Raw genomic sequence first — 20,626 nt, forward strand, 5'->3', positions numbered from 1 at the left:
GTTCTTATTTGAAAATGGTGTACCAACAGTTCCAGAAAGTGACAGGACAATTTACTTTTCATATGCCTTTCTGAAATGATGAAATTTTAAATGACTAGGTAACTGCAGTCCTAAACCATTTATTTATGTTGTGAAATCCATCTCTGTTGATGCATCTATCAACATTATTATTTAATCTCTCATATGTTGTTTCACGATTTTTTTAATTTTAACCCTTTTTAATCTAAAATTTTAATAATAATCTGTATGGATCTAAATTTCCTAGAACTAGCCCTTTTGGTCACGCCAAAACTCGTGGCGCGACTCACTGAAGAGTCGCGCCAAAGCATTTGGCGCGACCAACCTGCAACGCTAGCAGCTACCTGGCAAGGCTGAGTCGCGCCACATGCTTTGGCGTGACTCTTCAGCGAACCGTGCCGTGCGGCGTGGCGCGACCCTTTAGGGAGTCGCGCCGTGCGGCGTGGCACGACTCAACTTAATAAACGATCGCCTCTTTTTTCTCCTCCATTTCTTCCCTCCGCCCCTCCCACCCAATTTGATCTCCATGGCACCGTCTCTCCCCCTCTAAATCCACTCTATCCTCCACCCGATTCGAAGGGGAAACAAAGGAAAATCAATCCTTGTAGGTAACTCCTCCATTCTAACTAGTTAGTTTTCCTTCATTTCTTGGATTTTCTAGGATTTGATTTGGTTGAGGTTATTATGACGACCGCGCTAGCATTTTTTCTGGCAACTCTTGTTTAATAGCCGAAGTTAAACACTAATTTCAATTGAAACTGGATATCAATTGAAACTATTGGCTCTATTATGTTGCGAAAGTAATCTCTTAGCGAAATCTATGTTGCATTGCAATGGAGATCTATTTCATGTCCGTTGTGCATCTCATGTCCTTAATCTTATTGTAAAATTTATTTGGAAGTGATTGATGGAGTAATCAATGATATAAGAGAGAGCGTGAAGTACATTAAGTGTTCCACAGCTACAAAGGAGAAATTTGAGGAGATAATAGTAGTGATGAACATAGATTGTGGGAGTCGTCCTACACTAAATGTGCCGACACATTGGAACACAACATGTGATATATTGGAGTTAGCTTTGCATTTAGATAAGCTTTTTATGAGTTAGAAAGACATGACCACAACTACATATACTTTCCATAATTTGAAGAATGACAAAGCACTAAAATAGTTTACAATTTGTTAAAGGTATTCGAAAAAGTGACCAATATTGTTTTTGGTTCAAAATACTCCACCTCTAATCTTTATTTTCATGAAATGTGGAGTGTGAAAAAAGTATTGGACAAGTAAACATCATGTCAAAACCAAATTATTGCATTTATGGCGATAGAAATGAAGACGAAATTTGAGAAATATTGGAAAATCTCATACTCAAATTGCATATTAGTTATACTTGATCCTCGATTCAAGTTTGGATTTGTTGAGTTTCGCTTAAACAAGACTTTTGGAGACGTAGCTAGTGTTCAGATTGATTAAGTAGGTAAAACTATAAGAAGTTTGTACAATGGTCATCTCATCTGAAATGGGAGTCTTTTAATTCTTCAGCTCAAGAAGGTGAGATTGCAAGTTGAGGAGATTTGCAGAACACCTAATCTAAGTTGGCGGGCTCCTGCAGAGCCATTAATTAGTGCATACGAGTGAGGCGGATAGCCCTACAGCGTCTGTAGATGGGCCCACTTGCATCTTGAGGCGGTGCCATGGAGAGTGGGAGGGAAAGAAAGGGGAAGGTGATCGTTTATTAAGTTGAGTTGCGCCACGCCGCACGGCGCGACTCTCTGAAGAGTCGCGCCATGCCGCATGGCACGACTCGCTGAAGAGTCATGCCAAAGCATGTGGCGCGACTTAGCCTTACCAGGTCAGCTGTGCTGTCAGCGTGGCAGGTTGGTCGCGCCAAAGCATTTGCCGCGACTCTTCAGTGAGTCGCGCCACGAGTTTTGGCGTGACCAAAAGGTCTAGTTCTTAGAAATTTAGATCCATAAAGCTTATTATTAAAATATTAGAATAAAAAGGGTTAAAATTAAAAAAATCCTTATTTCACTATACATACACATTAAATGAACATCTAATAAAACTTTGTAAAAAAAAACTACATATTCACCACTGTTACAAATCACTTCCATAGCTGTTGCTACTCTTCAATGCTCGGGGCCTATATTTGGAGAACATGAACTGCTACACTATTTTTTTTTTGCTGATCCCAAATGTCAGAAATCAACAAATCAACCAGACACAAGGAGAGAAAAAGGAAAATAAAGTTAAGAACTCATTTCCTCTTTAATACTTATTTCAAGTACACATACATCTGAATGACTTAGAGCTACTTACATTACTTACCTGCTTTGCTTTATTTCCTCCAAAAGGGAAAGGTTTACTGAAACTAGCACTAGCAGTGCGTCTTGCAATCACAAGGGCGATAGTCAAAAATCCCAAAATCTTGCTACTTGATTGTATATCTTGTGCTGTTTACTTGAGAAATCTATTGATAACTCAATATTCCAGCCTGACCAGGCCAATCTACAGCTTCCATCAGCAAGTACACATACATCTGAATGACTTAGAGCTACTTACATTACTTACCTGCTTTGCTTTATTTCCTCCAAAAGGGAAAGGTTTACTGAAACTAGCACTAGCAGTGCGTCTTGCAATCACAAGGGCGATAGTCAAAAATCCCAAAATCTTGCTACTTGATTGTATATCTTGTGCTGTTTACTTGAGAAATCTATTGATAACTCAATATTCCAGCCTGACCAGGCCAATCTACAGCTTCCATCAGCAAAACTTCTGGAAGAAACTGATGATCATATTACACACGTTCAAGTAACAAGCTGCAAGGCTGGCCGATGGTCAATGGCAAGCAAAGCATCCTTGCAAACCTGCATGATCTCATTCTTCATGTGCTACATTAGGTAAATATCATAATCTAGCATTGTTGTTCATCCAATATTGCCATCTACCCTTTTTTGTCTTTTTACCATAGGATTTTCAGAGTTATTCTGTTGTGCTCAACAGACAGAAAATGCCTAGTAGGAGCTATACCATGTTATCTGCTTGGACCACGACATGTGAGAGAATGGACAGAGACACAAACTATACGAGATTATGGAATATTTCTTTCTCAATATTTTCTAGCAATCCAAATTTAATTTTGTTACTATCGAACGATATGTATCCGGGCTCATGGTATTCATGCTGGCCAATCGAAGCCGAAGCGCGGCAACGCCGCGCGTTAATTCTAGTGCTGTCGAGAATCCGGTGATGTGGCTGTAAAAAAAAAAAATTAAAAGCGTGGCCACTGGCCAACCCCTCCATGGCAGTTTCTCCAGTTGCATCAGCACCCAAGCTTTCTGTTTCCGCCCGATTCCGGATCGGCGGTTTTGTTTTGCCACCGGATGCTCTCCAGGCCAGCGGCCTCCACACGTGCCCGTCCCCGGCGAGGTTGGCTGGACTTGGACGGACATGGAGATCACCTTGCTCTGCCAAGCGCCGTCTCGCGGCTTAAAGTAACCGAGATTCTCTCTGCGCGTGCGTGGGGGCGGTCGCCGCTGGTCAGGGGCGCGCAAGTTGCCCCGCGGTCCGGCGAGCGGAGGAGGGGCGGGGCCTGCCGGCGCCGCATGTGACGGCACGGTGGGCAGATCGGATCCGTCCGGCAACGGCACATGGCCTGCCGGCCGGCCTGGGATCCCCGGATCTCCGCCGCGGCCTCTGCGGCGCACGGGCATGCCGTCCACTTGTCGCCCAGGCGCCGAGCTCCCGGCCAAGGGAGCACAGCTAGGCAGCCCGGATCATCGATCACAGTTCACAGGCGAGCGCTGGGGGCAGGGATCTCCGGCGATCTTTCTGGCTCCTGCTCCGGGTCCGGGGGACGCTGCGGCGCGGGCAGCCGGGCACGCGCCGGCCCGAGCGCGCGGTGCGTGGCGCGCGCGCGGGCACGGGGCAGGCTGCAGGCTGGCAGCGTGTGGTGCGACGAGCCGGAACCGGAGCCCTTGGACCCTGGTTGTTAGCGTTGCCCATGTCCGCGTGCCGTAGTCCCCCTCTTCCGGCAGGATGGGTCGTCAGATCACCATCACCGCCGCCCGGGACCCTGCCGGGGAACCCGTTTCGTCTGGATGGACACGTACGCATAAAGTATAATAAAGTTTTCCTTGTTCAAAATATAGACATAATTCCTGACGACCACTAATGGGCCTCTTCTTTTGTTCTACCCCCACTAATGGGCCTCTGTAACTCGCCTCACCAAGGTAACTAAACATTGGGCCCACATACGGGCCCATGTGACGCGTTCACGTGGGCTCATGACTTGCTTCTTCCTCGGGGCGGCGTCGGCGGCAAGGTCGGTCCCGTTGCTTGCGGAGTGGAGCGGAGAGGGGGAGGGGGGAGAGATGGCGCCGGCGAGCGGGTTCGGCCGGGTGGTGGGGAACGCGCGGTCGTTCGTGGGGAACGCGCTGGGGGGGCTCCGCGGGTGGAGCAACCTCGCCTCCTGGACCGTCGCCGGGACCCTCGCCTACTACCTCTGGGTCAAGCCCGCGCGCGAGCTCCAGAAGGAGCAGGAGGTGAGCACCTACTCTTCGCTGCGCGCCCCTTCCCTCCCTCTCCGCCGCTTCGGATTAGTTGGGTCAGTGTGGAATTTGTTGCCCTCAGATCACGAGCGCCCGCTATCATCTGTTGATCGATCTAGCCGCGCCTGCTCGTTTTAGACCTAGCCAACTGTTGAATCCAGCAGTTTGTTAACTGTTTCGCTAGCTCTAGGCGCCGAGAGGTTTTGGCTCACCGGTAAATATGCATTGGATCGCTGAAAAATGTTGCCGCTGGGGGTTGGTTTTACTGCGAGCTGTTCCTATTTCTCTGCCAAATCAAGCCATGAGGATTCGTGGAAGCACGGATTACTTAGGCATCGTCTGTTGATGCTGCTTGTCTGTTTCGTTCTCGAGTTGCTGCTGCGGCTGTAGGGAGCTGTGGAGGCACTAGTCCTTGATTTAGTTATTGTGGCAAATGATGGTGTTTCTCTCATACCAAGCACTTCTGTGCAGCTCTTCTATCCACGGAGCTTATAAAAGATGGTAAAACTACAAACTACAATGATAATCTGAGTCCTCCACACTCCAAACCTGTGTGGGAACTTATTCTTGCAGTCCAATTGTCATAAAGCTTCGCTATGATAAAGTTGATAAACCAAACGGGCACTTATTCTTGCAGTATCTCTCGTTGCACCTGATAGTCGATCAGACAGTGTTTTTTTTCCCTTTATCATGTAGTCACATGCTTATCGTTTTTGTGTACTTTATTGAACTGAATGTGTGTCATTGGTTCCTCGGAAAATATTTTAATTGTGGATATGGCAAAATTACTTCAGAGCTGCACTGCAATCACCTTGCTTGTCCATTCACTGAAGAAATTATATGCCATTTTCTCCAGGAGCGAGCTGCTTTGGCTGCTGCCTCGGATCCTTATCGTTATGTTGAGAAGCAGAAACCAATTCCTGATCCACAGGTAACTACATCCATTATATGTTAGACAATGGAAAAACAAGTTTATTGGCAGATAGGCTGTATAGTTATTATTGACTTATTTCTCATTTTCCCTGTGCTAATTCTGCATGCGATGACTAGGATACTGGCCTTATTTATGGGAAGAAAAAGGAGCCTTCAAAATCTGAAGATTAGCTACTCTGGGCACATCTTGTACCAAAACGTGCCACCCATTTATGCTCAACAATGCAAAGAATGGTTTTATGCATATCTGCTGGCTAAATGATAAACATTCCATGAAACTGTTGCTTTATGCTAGCCATGTAAATGGAGTTTTTCGCAGTTCGAGTGCTTGAGCTCCAGGAAGTAATTTGTCACCATCGCCTGTCGTGTTTGCTCCGATCATGAGAGGTGTGTAAATGCTGTCAGAATAGGAAAAAAAAGAAAGAGAAACTTTTCTATACTTTTTTGCTAGCTAGATCTGAATGTTGACATGTTTATGTATCACTGTATCAATGCACACCATGCCAGGGACTACACATTTATTCTGTTGCATACTGTTAGTGCTGAATAATAATACTGTTGTTCGCTGATGGTGGAGACGAACTCTGATATCGGCTTATGTTATGGATTCATTCGCTTGTTGCCGGTTCATACTGGATCACTCTGAAGCACGGGTGGTGATTTTGTTTTATTAGTTGTGGCTGCTTTTATGTTACTGGTCATTAGTTGTGCTGTTTCACTTAGCATTCCTCTGAAACAAAGCTGTTTAACCCCTTTTTAACGTTTGATTTTGTGCAAAAAGAACCCCACATTTGATTTTGTCTGCCCTGCTCAAAAGACCAAATTTATTCTCCGAAAGTTTACAGCTGATGATAAAACGCATATCAGTCTGGACTTCATCACGAGACAGCGCCAAGGAAGGTTAAAAACAGCACACGAATAACAAAGGTGATTCAGTCTTCGATTATGTAAGCAGTGAGTGTATACGACTCGTCGAAACTTTACAGCCTCCCTGTCATGTTATTGTGATCTTCTCTTTTCCTTCAGTATATCAAATCAAACAGCATAAAGAATTTCCTGAGTTGGCGACAAAATCTGCAAACCGCCTGGATCACACGTCCCAATGAGAAAGAAAGGATCAGAAACAAACCATTTGCACGTGTTTCGCTAAATGGCAAAAATAAATAAACTGCCCAAGGTTTACTTTTCTCGGGGTGGATGCCAATGGATCACGCACTGATACCTCGAACCTCTGGAGACTCATCACCGTCTCCTCAAGGGTGCCACACATGATGAGACAGTGAATATTCGCCATTTTCCTTTGACCCAAACGGTGTGCTCTATTCATGCCTACAAGAGCAGAATCATATTATTCCATTTCAAAACATTGCTTAAAGAAAGCATGGACACAGACCAAGGGTCCATTCACTAATATGTTACAATTACAACTACTCTGGCCTCTTTTAATAGCATCAAACTAGGATACAGAATGAAAATACACCAACAGATACACCTTTACTTTTCTCATGACTCGTGAAGAATTCCCAAGAAAATTGACTTGGGTTGTGAAACAGATTAACGATTTTGAGATATCAAGACAACAAAACCTAATACAAGTAGATATCCTCTCATCATATGCAAAACTAACCTGAAGATCCTACATTGGGTCAAATTTATTTTTAGAGGTCACAACAGATGACCATATATTGCAAATTACAAATATCTGCTTATGAGCACCTCCATTGCAAGAATACCAGCTTCGGCAACCTTTGGTGAACTTTTTGAATCTCTAGCTGCTAGCAATGGGTTCCCATATGTAGCTTGGAACTGTACAGAATAATGTTAGTTTAGACTTCAGCACAAAATACTTTGGACAAGAAGAGACTGAGGTAGATGCAAAAAGACCAACGTGAGTGATAAGTAAGCATTTCTTTCTTCAGGAAGAAACTTTTCTTAGCTTTGAGATTCATAAGGAAGAAAATTATATCATGGAGTTGCATCCAAAATATAACGTTTCCATCCGAGCAAGACATGCATAAGGAAGTCAAATAAAGACATAGCTCCAATACATTATTCTGCAGTTTTTTGTATTAATGTCAAGACAAGGTAATAGATATCAATGGGTCATACATATACATGAAGAACCCATATAGTAATCTGAAGACAACAATGTAAAGAGGAATAAAATGATCCATGCACATATTGACAAGAGTTTCAGTTGCAGTTAAATTTACCTTAATAAAATGATGATGTGGCATCAAGCTTCTCCTGTCCTATCTGCAGATGAGGGATGTGGGAGATGAGGTGCCAGCCCTCACCCTTTCTCCTCTCGCAGTGCCTCGCGAGATTGGGGCAGCCATGGATATCCAGTTCCTGCAGAGCAGTGAGCCCTTTTACCCCTTCTGGCAAGGATTTGATGCCTGGACAGCACCCGATCAAGAACACTTTAAGGGAGGTGAGGTGGCAAATGGATTGGGGAATGCAAGTCAGCAGCGGCAACCTAGAAAGGCAGAGTTTGCGTAGAGAGCGAAGGCCTCCCAGGCATTCGGGTAATTGCTGAAGTGCACCACACATTACTATCTTGGGCAACTGAAGGGATGTGAGACGCCCTATTGATTGTGGAAAGCTTTCGAAGCAATGGCAGATCGTAATGGTCAGCTCTTGCAGAGACGGAAGCTCCCCTAGCGACATGGGCAGCATGCGAATAGCAGAGCATGCAAACACCTCCAGAGACCGGAGGGACTTGAGGTTCCCCAAACTCTCTGGCAGCTCAATTAGACCACTGGAATGCTGAATCTCCAATGACTCGAGTGCCGTCATTGGATGCAGCAGCTCCCACCCACGCCCAGATCCTAATCCTCCGTTCCCCCATACCACGAGCTTCTTCAGCTGGCTAAAATTGGAGGACTGCAGCAGCTGTTCGGTGCAGCCGCACAGCATCAACTTGTGCAGGGATGAAGGCAGGTATGGCTTCACCTTCAAACTAGGACATTTTAGTATTTCCAACTTTGATAAGCAACTACCAACTCGGACCTGTCCTGTATGAGGTGTGCTATTGCTGCAGCCTCCTCCCTCTTCTTCATCAGGCATGGTCCTCTCTGCTACCATCCACACCTCTTCCAACCTAGGCAGTTCACACATCGATAACTTTACCAGCAAAGGAAATGGGCCTCCGCTTATGGTCTAGATAAGGCATTGCTCGCAGCATAAGACTGACTTCAACAGGAGGGAGGCAAATTGAAGAGGCAAATGCAATTTGCCTTGCGTCTACAGTGGTTGAAATAGAGTATTTTCTTGGTGCCTCCAACAGTTGGAGAGGCAAACGCATCCGCCCGCCTTGCCGGCCATCCGCCCGCGCTCGACCAGCGTGCCTCCCACAGAGGAAGCCGAGCGTCGCGGGCAGCCATGGGCGCCACCGCAGCCGCTCCTCCAGCTCCGCGTTGCGGCAGCGGGCGCGGTCCAGCTCGCCGGTCCGCCACTCCGTGGAGCTCGCCGGTCCGCCGCCACTCTGTGGAGCTCGCCGGCCCGCCGCCACTCCGTGGAGCTCGCCGGTCTGCCGCCACCCCTGGAGCTCGCTGGGCTGCTGCGGCCTCGGGAGGAGGAGCTGCCGCGGGGCGCGCGGCCGGGCGGAACCCGCGGCACAGCGCGCGACCGAGCGGGGCCGCGGCGCGCCGCTCCCGAGCAGGGGAGCAGGGGAGGCCGAGAAGGGGACGCCGCCCTCGCCTGCTCGCCGCCGCCATCGAAGCTCGCCAGCGCCCCTCCGTCCCGCCGCACGCCGCGCGCGCCGCTCCGCGTGGACGAGCTCGTCGAGCTTGGCGGATCCGGGCCACCTCCGCCGCGCCGCGCCGCGCAGTCACCGGCCACCGCCGCCTCGGCCGCTCCGCGTCGCCAGCAGGCAGGGGAGGGGGAAGGAGGGCGGCCGCGTGCACAGGGGAGGGGGAAGGTCGGATGCTGCTTGTCTCGCTGCGCAACGCTCCGGCCGGCACGCCCGCCGCTCGCCGTAGCATCAGGAGAGGAGGGCCGCCCTCGAGCTCAGAGGGGGCCGCGCTCGCCGGAGGTGAAGCAGGGGACCTCCTCGCGGCCGGTCAGGTCATCGTCGAGGCCGCTGGGTCCCGACGCCGCCGCGCGCATCCGGCTCCGCCGAGGCCCGCCGCGCCGGCTGCCGCACCGGCCGCGCGCATCCGCTCCACTCCGCTCGAGGCCGTCGGAGGAGGGGGCGCCGTCGAGGTCGCCACGGCCGCGGAGGGAGCTCAAGGCCGCCGTTGGAGCCGCGTCTCGCCACTCGGGCCGCATCGAGGCCACCGTCGGGGGAGTCTAGGGAGACCGAGATTTGCTCCGCCGCGCCACGCAGAGGACACACGCCACCAGGGCGAGCTCCGGCCCGCCTCTGCTCCCCAGCCGGCGGGACCTCCTCGCGGCCGGCCTCTGCTCCCCGGCCCTCCTCTCCGTCCCCTTCTCCCGCGGCAGACCAGGCCCGCGCCGGCGGCCATGGATTGGGCTCGAGCTCCGGCGCCGGCGCTCCTCCGCCACGCTTGTCTCCCACCGGCGTTCCTTCACCGTGCCGCGCTCGCCCTGCGCCGCCGCCCCCGCGCACCCTCTGTGTCGCCGCCGTCGCTCGCGAAATGCATTCGAGGAGAGAGGGGATGTATTTTTACATCTCCTCTCTCCTCGGAAGGAAGTTTGCCTCGCCCGCTGCCTCTGCTGTTTGAGCTCCGCTCGTCGAGGCATAGTGGCGAGCGTGAGGCAAAATTGCGTTTGCCTCGCGCTGTTGGACTCAGTCTAAGCTCCTCCAAACAAGGCAGCTCCGCAAGCCCATTTAGATGCTTCAAGTTCGGCAACTTAAATAGCGCCATCACCCTCAAAAATGGGAAGAAAGGAAGCCCACTTACTCCGCCATCAACTCGATTTTGCATCCACCATGCATATTGCCTACCTGAATACCCACTGATCATTAGCTCTTTAATCCCTTGCGGTGGTTCCAAACAATCAAGGACAGCCTGCTCCAATTCAGTGTTCACCTCGACCTCGTCCTCCATTCTCCACCGTAGGTCCAATCCCTGTAAGTTTGTCATTAGTTTCAAGTGTGCATTGTATGCATCCACTGGGTACAGCCCATGATAAATACCTCTTATACTTAGTTTCCCACCAATCCTAGGTAAGTTTCCAAGTTCTGAGATTCCTGCAAACTTTTCATCCTTCCCCAAAGCAAACAAGCCCAATTTTTGTAGCCCACTAAGCTGTCTGATTCCAACCGGTATGCCTCCCAATTTTTTACATTTTGTGAGGTTCAAAACATGAAGCTTGTCCAAGTTGCCCATGTCTTTAGGAAACTCTACCAGATACCGACAATCGTGAAGGTCCAAACACTCCAAATTTCTCAATGCTGTGACACTTGATGGTAACCTCTCCATTTTGGTGTTGCCTAGTCTCAAAACTCTTAGCATTTTGTTTCTGCCAATAGAGCTTGGCAGTACCGTAAGCTGCTTGCAGTTGCAAAGATCAATGCTTGAAATCATTTGGCAATTAACAATAGAATCTGGTAAGCACTTTAGCTTTTCACAATGTGACAGGTTCAGTGTTCTTAGCTTCTGCAGCTTACCTATGGATTTAGGCAATTCGAGAAGATCACTAGATGTTAGATGCAGAGTTTGCAAGCTCCAGATATCTGAAATAGCTTCTGGAAGTGCTTCACCATACTGTCTTGAAATCTCAAGATATTTCAGATTTTTTACCTGCAATATGACGGCTTGTACTAGTTCTTTATCGACGCAATCCATGGTGACACTGCGCAAGTGTCTTGCATTCTTTAGTGCCTTGCTGAATATTTTACAATCAACTTCACACTTATCAGCATATAGAGCACGTGCTTTCTGGAAGAGATTTTTGGGTAGTAAATGGATTTTCTGTTTAGCTAAAGAAAAATATCTGTAGCTCCTGGTGGAACTGGATGCCTCCTTTGGCACGACAAGTGATATTTTTTCACCCAAGATGGACTGAGCAAGATCATGAACCAAATCACGCATCCTGCATTTCACTCTTCCATAAGAATTTTCATCTACATCCTGTAGAAAGGACCTCTGAACGAGAGAATTAAAGTACTTGTGGGCAGTATACTCGAAGTAATCAACACCAACCTCCACTCCAACCATATCATGGGCAATCCATTGGTCAATCAACTGTTCTTTATCAATCATGTAGCCTTTGGGAAAAAGTGAGCATATTGTGAAGCATGGCTTTAGATGGGATGGCAAATGGAAATAGCTCAACTTCAAGCATGCAAATAGTCTATTTTCTTCACCCACTGCATCTAATAAACTATTGTCTCTCATGGCCTTCCATTCTTCTATTCGTTCCTTGCCAGTGAGGGCACATGCAAGAACTTTAATTGCCAGTGGTAACCCACCACATTTTTTCACAATCTGATTCCCAACCTCTTCAAATTGAAGAGTCCAACGTGTAGCAGGCATTATTATGCTTTGTTGGAACAGTTGCCAGCTGTCGTTCGGAGACAACAATGGCAAGTCAAAGTGGTCACTGGATCCCACTGTTACCGCAACTTCTCTACTTCGAGTAGTGAGCAAAATCGTACTTCCAGGACCAGGTGCAATCCCATTTAGAAATGCCATGAATTCTTCCCATTGAATTGGGTCCTCTGTCCAGACGTCATCTAAAACAAGTAGAAACCTCTTTTCAGACAATTTTTCTGATATTTTTTTGCTCATATGAGGCAAGGGATGGTGGTCAGATTTATTTTCAGCAAATGCTTCAAACAACTTCTCGACAAGCTTTTGAATGGCAAATTCTTGCGACACATGAACCCACAGTCTAACTTCAAAATCCTTTGCAATTATATTCCCATCATTGAAAACAAGTTTAGCCAAGGTAGTTTTCCCAGAGCCGCCAAGTCCAATGATGGAAACTATCTTGATTTTCTGTTGGTGTTTGCTCTCTACCAGTTTGAATATTATTTGGTGCTTCTCTCTATCTCTTCCGATTACTGATGACGCATCCACATTGGGTAATGGTAGCAACTCCACAGTTATATGTCGTGCAGGATGAGCGTCTGGTATGTTATTTTTTATTGCATTGATGTCAGCTCTTTGCTTCACAATTTCAGCAAACCGCTTCTTGATGTCCTTGATTTTCCAGGCCGCCGTGCACTGAAGCAAAAATGATTTTGGCTTTGTGCGGTATGTGGATACTGTTCCACCATCAGAATTGACATCCTTTTTTTCAGCCTCTAGCTGGAACTCATCCACAACATCGTCAACATCATAGGCTACATCTTTCAACTTTTTGAGCCAATTTCCTTCTGCTCTGCCTCCTTGTGCTTCCAGCCAAGAGTTGATCTGCGTAGCAAGATCTTGAAGCTCCTGGAGATCCTTTTTGACACTCACTACACACCTGTACTCTTTGATAACCAGTGGAGCTAACTTGTTGCCCACAACCTTCAATATTCCTGTTACCACAGCAGCTTCCATAGCAACCATGTTTTTCTCCCTACAAATCGAATTTTTGAATTAGTGGCAGATACAAATCAACTTCTGAAATTAGTGGCAGTTATATAATATTGAAAACAAAAGGGTTTGCAAGGTGAAGTCTTCCAGAATAGGGTGGTTTTACAAGTCGCAACTATATTAATCAAGTCTTAGGGCTTTCATGTCTGATTATCTTGTTACGCTGCTACCAGTGTGACTAGTAAAGCGCGAACAATAATCAGGAGAGTGGACGGAAGTTCACAAAATTAAACAGTGGCTGATGGTATTGAGATTTAACCTCCGACGGCAAGTGCAGTACCTGTAGCCCTTTAGCCGCTGATGAATCTCTAGAGTGCTTAATATGCAGACAGACCCTATAAGGCAGCCTTCTTGGACAGGGGTGGTAAAGGGCTCAAAGTTTAGCCTAGATAATTTAAGGGCCGGGCTCTAATCTTATACAATTTTGAGCTAAAAATATACAAGGGATAAATTGGATTGTGAAGAGATCACTAGGGTCATGATCCGTTGCCACCCTACTTGGACATCTCTAGCAGCATAAGAAGGGACCAAAAAGAGAGATCGATGGGATTGGCATGTACTATGCTTGATCAGAAGAGAAACCAGCGTGTTCTTGAAACAAAATAAAAAGGTGCATAAAACAGATAAGGAAAGGTAAAAGCAGGTGAATATAACTTAATGACGGTAGGATGAACATACCACGGCATCAAGTGGAGGAGGATCACAGCACCCTTGTAGCTGTTATGATTTGCCTATGATGACTTGGGATGAACCTGAGAACTGGTGAAACAACATGAAGTCCATATTATTCGACCAAGGAATTACCAGTGAAAAGATGCAGAAGAGAGTGCAGTTGGGGGGGAAATGAAGAGGATTTGGTTAGAAGTATGAATACCTGTAGCTTAGGTGAAACGTGCTGCTTTCGCCCATGACATCTCCAAACACCACGAGCAGTGTGTGTGGATTGGAGATTTGGGATAGCCAGTGTTATCAACTATGGTTACTTTAGTTGCAGAGGAAGGGCAGCAACCAGTAGTGGTAGTAGTTAGGACTTGGGTGGGAGGGTAAGGGTCGGTTAGTCTCGGGGAAAATAAAAATATACGTGGGCGGCTAAAGTAACATTCCAGGCAAGCTGCAAGCACAAACCTTAGCATCACACCAGTGACCTTAAACAAATACTACGCGCTATGCAGTCAGTGTATAGTCCTTAAGAAGTAGTGACTGTGTTGCAAATGCTTAGCTACTTGTATCTGCACTCCACTCCATTTGGTGGGTCCTGGTTAAGATATGGTGCTTGGGATTTGGGAAGCTCCACTTGCAGTCTAAGTAATGACTGGTGATATGAAACGTGGGTTAAGAAAATTTGTAATATTGGAGCAGTTGCTAGCATATTTGGTGAAGGAATTTGTGGTGAAAGCAGAAGGTACAAGCCGAAGAAGAAGTGTGAACAAATGTAACATGGGTATAGGAAACTACGTAGATAGGATATGCTGTGTTGTTGGTTAACAAAAGAAAATAAAGGGAATACCTGGAGCCATGCAGATGTGCTGTTGTGTCATCTGCACACAAGCATTGATCTTCTTTCCTTTCCTCCTATATGGATTCTATGCAAACCAGAGATAGTTTCGGACTTTCGGCGTGACTCCAACTATATGAACTGAAAGGGGAAAGCCTTGCCCAGGAATGTCCGCTTCTGGCACGGCACGGTCCTTGCCAAAGCTGGTTGCCAGGAGGCGGTGGCCAACAGCGAGTCCGCGACAAGGCTCGAGTCATTGAGGATGAGCACCGCTCAGAGACGAGACGGCTGATCAGATCAGGAGAACGCCCGGGTCGAGACGCGGCGAGCTGGTAGATGCCGGTGGTGACCACGAGCACCCAAGCTCAAGACCGCACGCACCCACGGGCCGTCACAGGCGGCACATTTCGTCGAACAGGCCGCGTGCGCCCTCGGCCCCGCCACGCGAATACGAAACCTCCATCCTCTTTTCCTGCCGTCCGCTCGGCTCGCTTTCGCTGCCGCGTCAGCTCCACCTCCACCTCCACGGCGCTGCAAACCCGCGGCTCCGCGGCGGCCAACGCCATCTGAAACGGCGTCACGGGTTGAGGACGCGCAGGGAAAAGGAAAAGGAAAGCAGCAGCAGCCGCCGCAGCCAGCCAGCTGGGCCGAGCGCCCGAGGCCTCACCCGACTCCTGCTGCGATTCTGCCAGCAAAAGAAGTAGAGAAACCAACCAATCCAAAGGCAGTTTTTTTCTTCAAAAAAAAAAGGCAATCACGGGAGACCCACCCATCGCGTCCGCCCTGGCCCACGCCATGGAGCAGCCGGGCGCCGGCGCCGCCGACGCCGTGGCGATGGATCCGTCCCCGTCCCCGTCCATGGCGGCGCCGCAAGCGCCGCCGGTGGTCGAGTGGCCCGAGGGCGGCGCGCTGACGCGGGACTGGGTGGCGGGGCTGGCGTCCACGCTGGACTGGTGCTCGCGCCACCTCCCCGCGGACCGCCTCCCGGCGGTGCTCCCGCCGGCGCTCGTCCAGCGGCTGGTCCTGGCCGCGGCCGCCATCCTGCACCGCGAGCCCAACCTCGTGCGCGTGGACCCGCGGCCCGGGCAGTCCGTCGTCGTCGTCGGGGACGTCCACGGCCAGCTCCACGACGTCATCTTCCTGCTCCGCGACGCGGGGTTCCCCTCGGAGGAGCGGGTCTTCGTCTTCAACGGGGACTACGTCGACCGCGGCGCCTGGGGGCTCGAGACCCTCCTCCTGCTCCTCGCTTGGAAGGTTCAATTCCGCAGATTCGACTCGTTTCTAAGCTTGATATCCCCCCAGCATATGGGGGGTTTCGATTTCGTTTTCTTCTGTTGGATCTACGGAATTGGGGGTCGACTTTAGATTTTCGATAGGTGCGGCAAACACGCTTAGCTTACAATTCCGAGTTTGCTCATTTAGTCTTTTTATTACCCTGACGTAACTTAATTGAAATCAGCTTAGAATTATGAGGCATGATTCACACTATTTATCATTGATAGTACTTGTTCACATTTCCTCAGCATCCAACATTAATGTTGTGAAATATTTGGAGATTGACAGTTCACACGCACTAGCATGCTCGCCATAAGTGAATGTAGCCTATGCTACACTATTTGTAATTGTTTCTACAGCCCTCCCCCTGGTCCAAGGAGAGCTGCTGGATTGTAATTTGGACTAAACTCTTTTCCTCTTAATACAAAGATACGCAGCTCTCCTGCTTGTTCGAGAAAAAAAAGTTGTATTTATTCGACCGTTAAGCTATGTTCTATTCAACTCATTTTAGGTGTTCTATCACAGCACTGGTGGTTCCTTTTTGTTTGTTTGTGGATTCTGCTAAGTTGATGGGCATATTTAGAAAGGCATTTAGATTTTTCTATAGGCAGTGCTAGCAGGCTGAGTTCTTATAATGTCAGTCATGACTGTAATAATGTCGGCTTATGTTTGGATTGGGCTTGGCAATTATGAGCTTGCTCATTTTACTTTGTATGCAATGAATCAGGAATCAGCATAGAATTCTGAGGCACAATTCACAATAATTATTATTGGTACCTGTTCACATCTCCTCACTGTATCAGCATTCTCAAATATATTTGGATCTTTGAGTAGTTGACAGTTATGTTGCACACTCCTGTGGCATTTCAAAAGTAATTTATACTCAATTCTGTTCAACTATCAAATGGTGTGAAACGTAAGTGGATGGTCATTAATATGTCTCATTTCTTTCAGGTGTTACTTCCGAATTGCGTTTTTCTTCTCAGAGGGAATCATGAATCCAAGTATTGCACTTCGGTTTATGGTTTCGAAAAGGAGGTAATGACTAAATATAAAGATCAAGGCCCTCAGGTTTATCGGAAGTTCTTAAGATGTTTTGAGGACCTTCCTCTAGCAACAATAATAGCAGGATGTGTGTACACCGCCCATGGTGGGATCTTCCGTGGGACGATTGTGTTACCATCAAAGAGATCAAAAAAGGCAAAGAAAGGTCGCAAAAACAAGGCAGATTTTACTGTTGATACAATGTCCATTAGGCTTGGATCCCTGGATGAGTTATTGAAGGCAAGGAGAACTGTTCTTGACCCTCCTTGGGAGGGTCAAAATTTGATCCCCGGAGATGTGCTTTGGTCCGACCCTTCCTTGCAGATGGGTCTTTCACCGAATCAAGAAAGAGGCATCGGCTTGCTTTGGGGTCCAGATATCACTCAGCAGTTTCTGCGTACAAATAATTTGAAGGTTCGTTGTGTTTCATTTATTGTTGTTCCTGTTACATTTGAAAGTTGTTGGTTAATAGATTTATTTATTACTAACTAATGACAATGAAGTGTTAGGGTGCCAGTTTTGCTACTTAAGTGCTTGCATTTTGTATTGCTGCGTGCATTTTTAAATTCTTGCAAAGTTTTTGGTTTGTTTGGATTACAAATCTATGAGTAGTAACATGCTTTTCTACTGCTACTTGGAGTTCATTTATGTTTTTCCTGCTAATTGATATATCTCAGTGTTATGGATGGGAGCCTTGGTCTGGACCCATCAGTATGACAGCAGCATGTCATCTAGAGGAGATGAGGATTAGTTGGTTAATCTGTTAGCCTATTTCTTTACTGAGTTGTTAGGCAAATCAGGATTGTTATTACTTTGTTAGGACAATTAGTTGGCTATAAAAGCACAGCTGTACGATTACTTTGAGACAAGCAAGAAGATCCTAAAATAAGCTGTCAGAGCTCCTATAGGGAGAGTGACTAGCTGGTTCTTCCTGCTGTGTGCTGTTCAATCTATCCCAAGTCAATCCAAATGACATAGCTTATTGTTTGCTTGCCCTGGTAATTTCTTAAACCACGATGTACCCACTTTGTTTAATGAAAATAAGTTACCATAAAAAAAGAATATTTTGGATATTGTAGCGAGTACTGTCATTGGTCTGTAGCTAGCCTACTGTTATCTGTAAATTGAAAATGATAATTGTAATGCATTTTAACATTCACAATTATCTCTTAAGTGTCAGTTGTAAGAATGCTTACCTTATTTTTGGTTAAGAGCATGACAAACGATGATTATTAGGACTGTATACTGTCTGGCTTGATTCTTTCTTTTGATTCTCCTTGAATTTCTGTCTGTAAGAAATTCTTGCTTATTTTGGGAATGTGCAATTGATTTAGCAGCGTGGCTGATTGGTTGAGTCTTGTAGAACTCATTGCGTGCTTTGAGCTACAAGCATGCAGTAACATCCCACTAGTCTGTAACCTAGCATGTAGATACCGTAAATATGACATACTTATGTGATTTGGCTTGCTAAGTATTTATGGGCATATTTGAACCTGTTCAGTTGGCATTTGGTTCGAAAATAATATCTTGCGGCAAATTGAGCATGTATCTTGATAACATTTGAAAGTTTGCTAGAACTGTATCAGTTTTAAGTCCACATGCTTACTTCATCTTTTCTTTCAACAAAGTTAATCATCAGGTCACATGAAGGTCCAGATGCTAGAGACAAGCGGCATGATCTATTAAGAATTGATAAAGGATATACAATCGACCATGATGTAGAATGCGGGAAACTTATCACTCTCTTCAGTGCTCCTGACTACCCGCAATTTCAGGTTAATACTTCTATCTACTTATCTGATGTTCATGCACAAATATTTGCTGTCCAATTGCCAATTTATCTTTGGTGAATTAAGAAAACTTTGTGGCTAATGTAGAAGTTCTAATTTTGTTTTATGTATCTTTGCCACATGGTTTTCTAATAATACTTCTTTCCGGACCTGGTATAGGCTTCAGAGGAGCGATACAACAACTGCGGAGCATATATTGTCCTTCATCCACCAGATTTTGCTAGCCCTGTTTTCCATAGCTTTGAAGCTGTCAAGCCTCGACCTCCGGTATGTAACATAGTGTGCTCTTAGGCTTAACAAATTCTATGTCCTGAAGCCTGAATAATACCCCCTCCGTCCCAAATTATTAGTCGTTTTGGCTTTTCTAGGTTTATAGATTTTGCTACGCACCTAGATATATATTATGTCTAGATGCATAGCAAAATATATTATGTATATCTAGAAAAGCCAAAATGACTAATAATTTGGAAGGGATGGAGTACTTGATTATGTGATGTAACCGTGAGGCTATGGATTATGGTTTTAGTATGTAAATAATCATTCGGGAATACTTATTTTTTATGCGCAGGCGCATCCGTTTTATGATTTTGAAGAGGTGATTGACTCAGATGAAGAGTTGAATCTAGACGCCATGGACAGTGGCACATCAAGCCAATGATGATGCCTTCTCGCCTTGTATCATTGTATCTATGATGCCAACTGTCACGGTGTCACCAAAGAAGCATGCCATCAATTTTTTGTTGTAAATGATGCTAACGTAGTGACGTTGCAGGTAATGGCATAGCCGTCATGTGTGCCAATCTGATTTGTAGGTTCAGATTGGGTTGATCTGCATCTAAAAGGCAGTGACCCAGAAATACGACATTTAGCGATTGAGTGCGTGAAAATCAGACGGTTGCAAGGATCGTAATCTCTGAGTCTTCCTCCTGCCGATGCATTCGTTGGAGGATCTCCGCATCCATCCATCTCATGTTGTCTGCAGAAGCTTGTCTGCTTTCTGGTCTTTTAGCAGTGATGCATGTTGCAACATGCTTCCCTGCAATTTTGTGCTTGGGGTTGCTGATCCTGATTCTGCCACCCCAGAAAGAAATTTAAATTATTATGAAACAAATGATTTCCGTTTGAATTTCCATTTGTAAGAAAGGTAAATTTGGAGAGGATAAGCATGAGTAAGCGAAGCCAAGGGCTCTTTGTAGACTACGACGGCTGAACTTGCCGAATTTTCTAGCTATGCGTGTCCTCGATTAGTCAGCCCTCCCAAGTCCCAACGCAACACAATTCAGCACAGCCCGATCTAGTCTCTTCAATGGCGTCATCGTCCGTCGCCTCCCGCTTCTCCGCCGCCTCGGCTCTCCCCGCCGGCGTCGGCGCGCGCCAGCAGCCGAGGCGGCCGAGGCGGCTGGTGGCGGCGGCGGCGGCGGCGAAGCGCCGGTACAAGGGGACGGTGAGGAGGGAGGCGGCGCTGGCTGAGCTGGCGGAGCTGGTGGAGCGGAAGGTGGCGGAGGCGATGGAGGCGTGCGCGGGGCGCGAGGCGGAGGCCGGGTGCCGCGTGGCGTGGAACGAGGTGGAGGAGGTGAGCCAGGCCAGGGCCGACCTCCGCCGCCGCATCGCCGAGGCCCCCGGCGACCCGCTCGAGCCCTTCTGCGCGCACAACCCCGACCGCCGACGACTGCGCCGTCGTCTACGTCGACGACTGACTCTGAACCATCATGGGCGTGGTCTTTGCTTACTGCCTGCAGATCGATCGAGGCTCTAGAAAGAGGGCATGTTTCAGCTTTTAGCTTTGCATTGAATTATCAGACACGTTAGTTATAGCAATGGTATGATTAGGCACCATTAGCGTTGCCTCTTCAATTAGAGAGAGCAAGAATTTATTTCAGTTTCATGGCGGTTTCAGCTGCCCCCTGTATTCTGAATCTGAATGCGACAAGCATTTCTTATCGTAGTGACTGCATGTGCCTGGTGAGGGCAACTCAAGATTGATATCATCCACTTGTTTTTTATAAGATTGATTGCAATT

The 20,626-nt window shown here is 47.3% G+C and overlaps 4 protein-coding genes and 1 pseudogene across 10 annotated transcripts; 3 read left to right on the top strand and 2 right to left on the bottom strand.

Moving 5' to 3' along the window:
• Positions 1 to 4,329: 4,329 nt before the first annotated feature.
• Positions 4,330 to 6,088, top strand: LOC120712836. The gene is made up of 3 exons (XM_039998730.1): positions 4,330 to 4,567; positions 5,430 to 5,504; positions 5,624 to 6,088. The coding sequence occupies exons 1-3, from the start codon at positions 4,397 to 4,399 to the stop codon at positions 5,675 to 5,677; spliced, it is 300 nt and encodes a 99-aa protein (XP_039854664.1). The 5' UTR covers positions 4,330 to 4,396; the 3' UTR covers positions 5,678 to 6,088.
• A 528-nt stretch (positions 6,089 to 6,616) lies between these two features.
• On the bottom strand, positions 6,617 to 9,283 carry LOC120712835 (disease resistance protein TAO1-like). 3 transcript variants are annotated; one of them, XR_005691036.1, is made up of 3 exons: positions 7,720 to 9,283; positions 7,223 to 7,312; positions 6,617 to 6,835 (listed from the first exon to the last, which is right to left on the bottom strand). XR_005691036.1 is itself a non-coding variant. In XM_039998729.1 (2 exons), exon 1 carries the CDS (start codon positions 8,624 to 8,626, stop codon positions 7,721 to 7,723), a length of 906 nt encoding a protein of 301 aa, XP_039854663.1. In that variant the 5' UTR covers positions 8,627 to 9,283; the 3' UTR covers positions 6,617 to 6,835; position 7,720. The 3 variants fall into 3 exon arrangements, 1 of the variants encoding a protein (XP_039854663.1); XR_005691035.1 differs by having other exon boundaries at positions 7,134 to 7,312; XM_039998729.1 differs by lacking the exon at positions 7,223 to 7,312.
• Positions 9,284 to 9,316: 33 nt separating this feature from the next.
• Positions 9,317 to 14,903, bottom strand: LOC120712837 (putative disease resistance protein RGA3). Of its 4 annotated transcripts, none has more exons than XM_039998732.1 (4): positions 14,510 to 14,903; positions 13,877 to 14,113; positions 13,681 to 13,761; positions 9,317 to 12,985 (listed from the first exon to the last, which is right to left on the bottom strand). In XM_039998732.1, exons 3-4 carry the CDS (start codon positions 13,686 to 13,688, stop codon positions 10,039 to 10,041), a joined length of 2,955 nt encoding a protein of 984 aa, XP_039854666.1. In that variant the 5' UTR covers positions 13,689 to 13,761; positions 13,877 to 14,113; positions 14,510 to 14,903; the 3' UTR covers positions 9,317 to 10,038. The 4 variants fall into 4 exon arrangements, with proteins under 4 accessions (XP_039854666.1, XP_039854667.1, XP_039854665.1 ...); XM_039998734.1 differs by having other exon boundaries at positions 10,349 to 10,542; positions 10,611 to 12,985; positions 13,877 to 14,903; XM_039998733.1 differs by lacking the exon at positions 13,877 to 14,113.
• Positions 14,904 to 15,099: 196 nt separating this feature from the next.
• LOC120712839 (serine/threonine-protein phosphatase 7-like) lies at positions 15,100 to 19,732 on the top strand. Of its 2 annotated transcripts, none has more exons than XM_039998735.1 (5): positions 15,100 to 15,751; positions 16,727 to 17,230; positions 18,445 to 18,591; positions 18,766 to 18,873; positions 19,175 to 19,732. In XM_039998735.1, the coding sequence occupies exons 1-5, from the start codon at positions 15,293 to 15,295 to the stop codon at positions 19,262 to 19,264; spliced, it is 1,308 nt and encodes a 435-aa protein (XP_039854669.1). In that variant the 5' UTR covers positions 15,100 to 15,292; the 3' UTR covers positions 19,265 to 19,732. The 2 variants fall into 2 exon arrangements, 1 of the variants encoding a protein (XP_039854669.1); XR_005691037.1 differs by having other exon boundaries at positions 15,173 to 15,751; positions 18,456 to 18,591; positions 19,175 to 19,284.
• A 51-nt stretch (positions 19,733 to 19,783) lies between these two features.
• LOC120712841 lies at positions 19,784 to 20,594 on the top strand (annotated as a pseudogene).
• Positions 20,595 to 20,626: the final 32 nt, after the last annotated feature.

Source organism: Panicum virgatum, chromosome 6K, assembly GCF_016808335.1.
Source record: "Panicum virgatum strain AP13 chromosome 6K, P.virgatum_v5, whole genome shotgun sequence".
NCBI lineage: Eukaryota > Viridiplantae > Streptophyta > Magnoliopsida > Poales > Poaceae > Panicum > Panicum virgatum.

Excerpts from the sequence above, each read along its gene's own strand:
- LOC120712836 (XM_039998730.1), top strand. The coding sequence starts at position 4,397 with ATGGCGCCGGCGAGCGGGTTCGGCCGGGTGGTGGGGAACGCGCGGTCG. Across the intron at positions 4,568-5,429 it reads AGCTCCAGAAGGAGCAGGAG|GAGCGAGCTGCTTTGGCTGC; the intron begins GTGAGCACCTAC and ends CATTTTCTCCAG. Across the intron at positions 5,505-5,623 it reads AACCAATTCCTGATCCACAG|GATACTGGCCTTATTTATGG; the intron begins GTAACTACATCC and ends TGCGATGACTAG.
- LOC120712835 (XM_039998729.1), bottom strand. The coding sequence starts at position 8,626 with ATGTGTGAACTGCCTAGGTTGGAAGAGGTGTGGATGGTAGCAGAGAGG.
- LOC120712839 (XM_039998735.1), top strand. The coding sequence starts at position 15,293 with ATGGAGCAGCCGGGCGCCGGCGCCGCCGACGCCGTGGCGATGGATCCG. Across the intron at positions 15,752-16,726 it reads TCCTGCTCCTCGCTTGGAAG|GTGTTACTTCCGAATTGCGT; the intron begins GTTCAATTCCGC and ends CATTTCTTTCAG. Across the intron at positions 18,592-18,765 it reads CTGACTACCCGCAATTTCAG|GCTTCAGAGGAGCGATACAA; the intron begins GTTAATACTTCT and ends GACCTGGTATAG.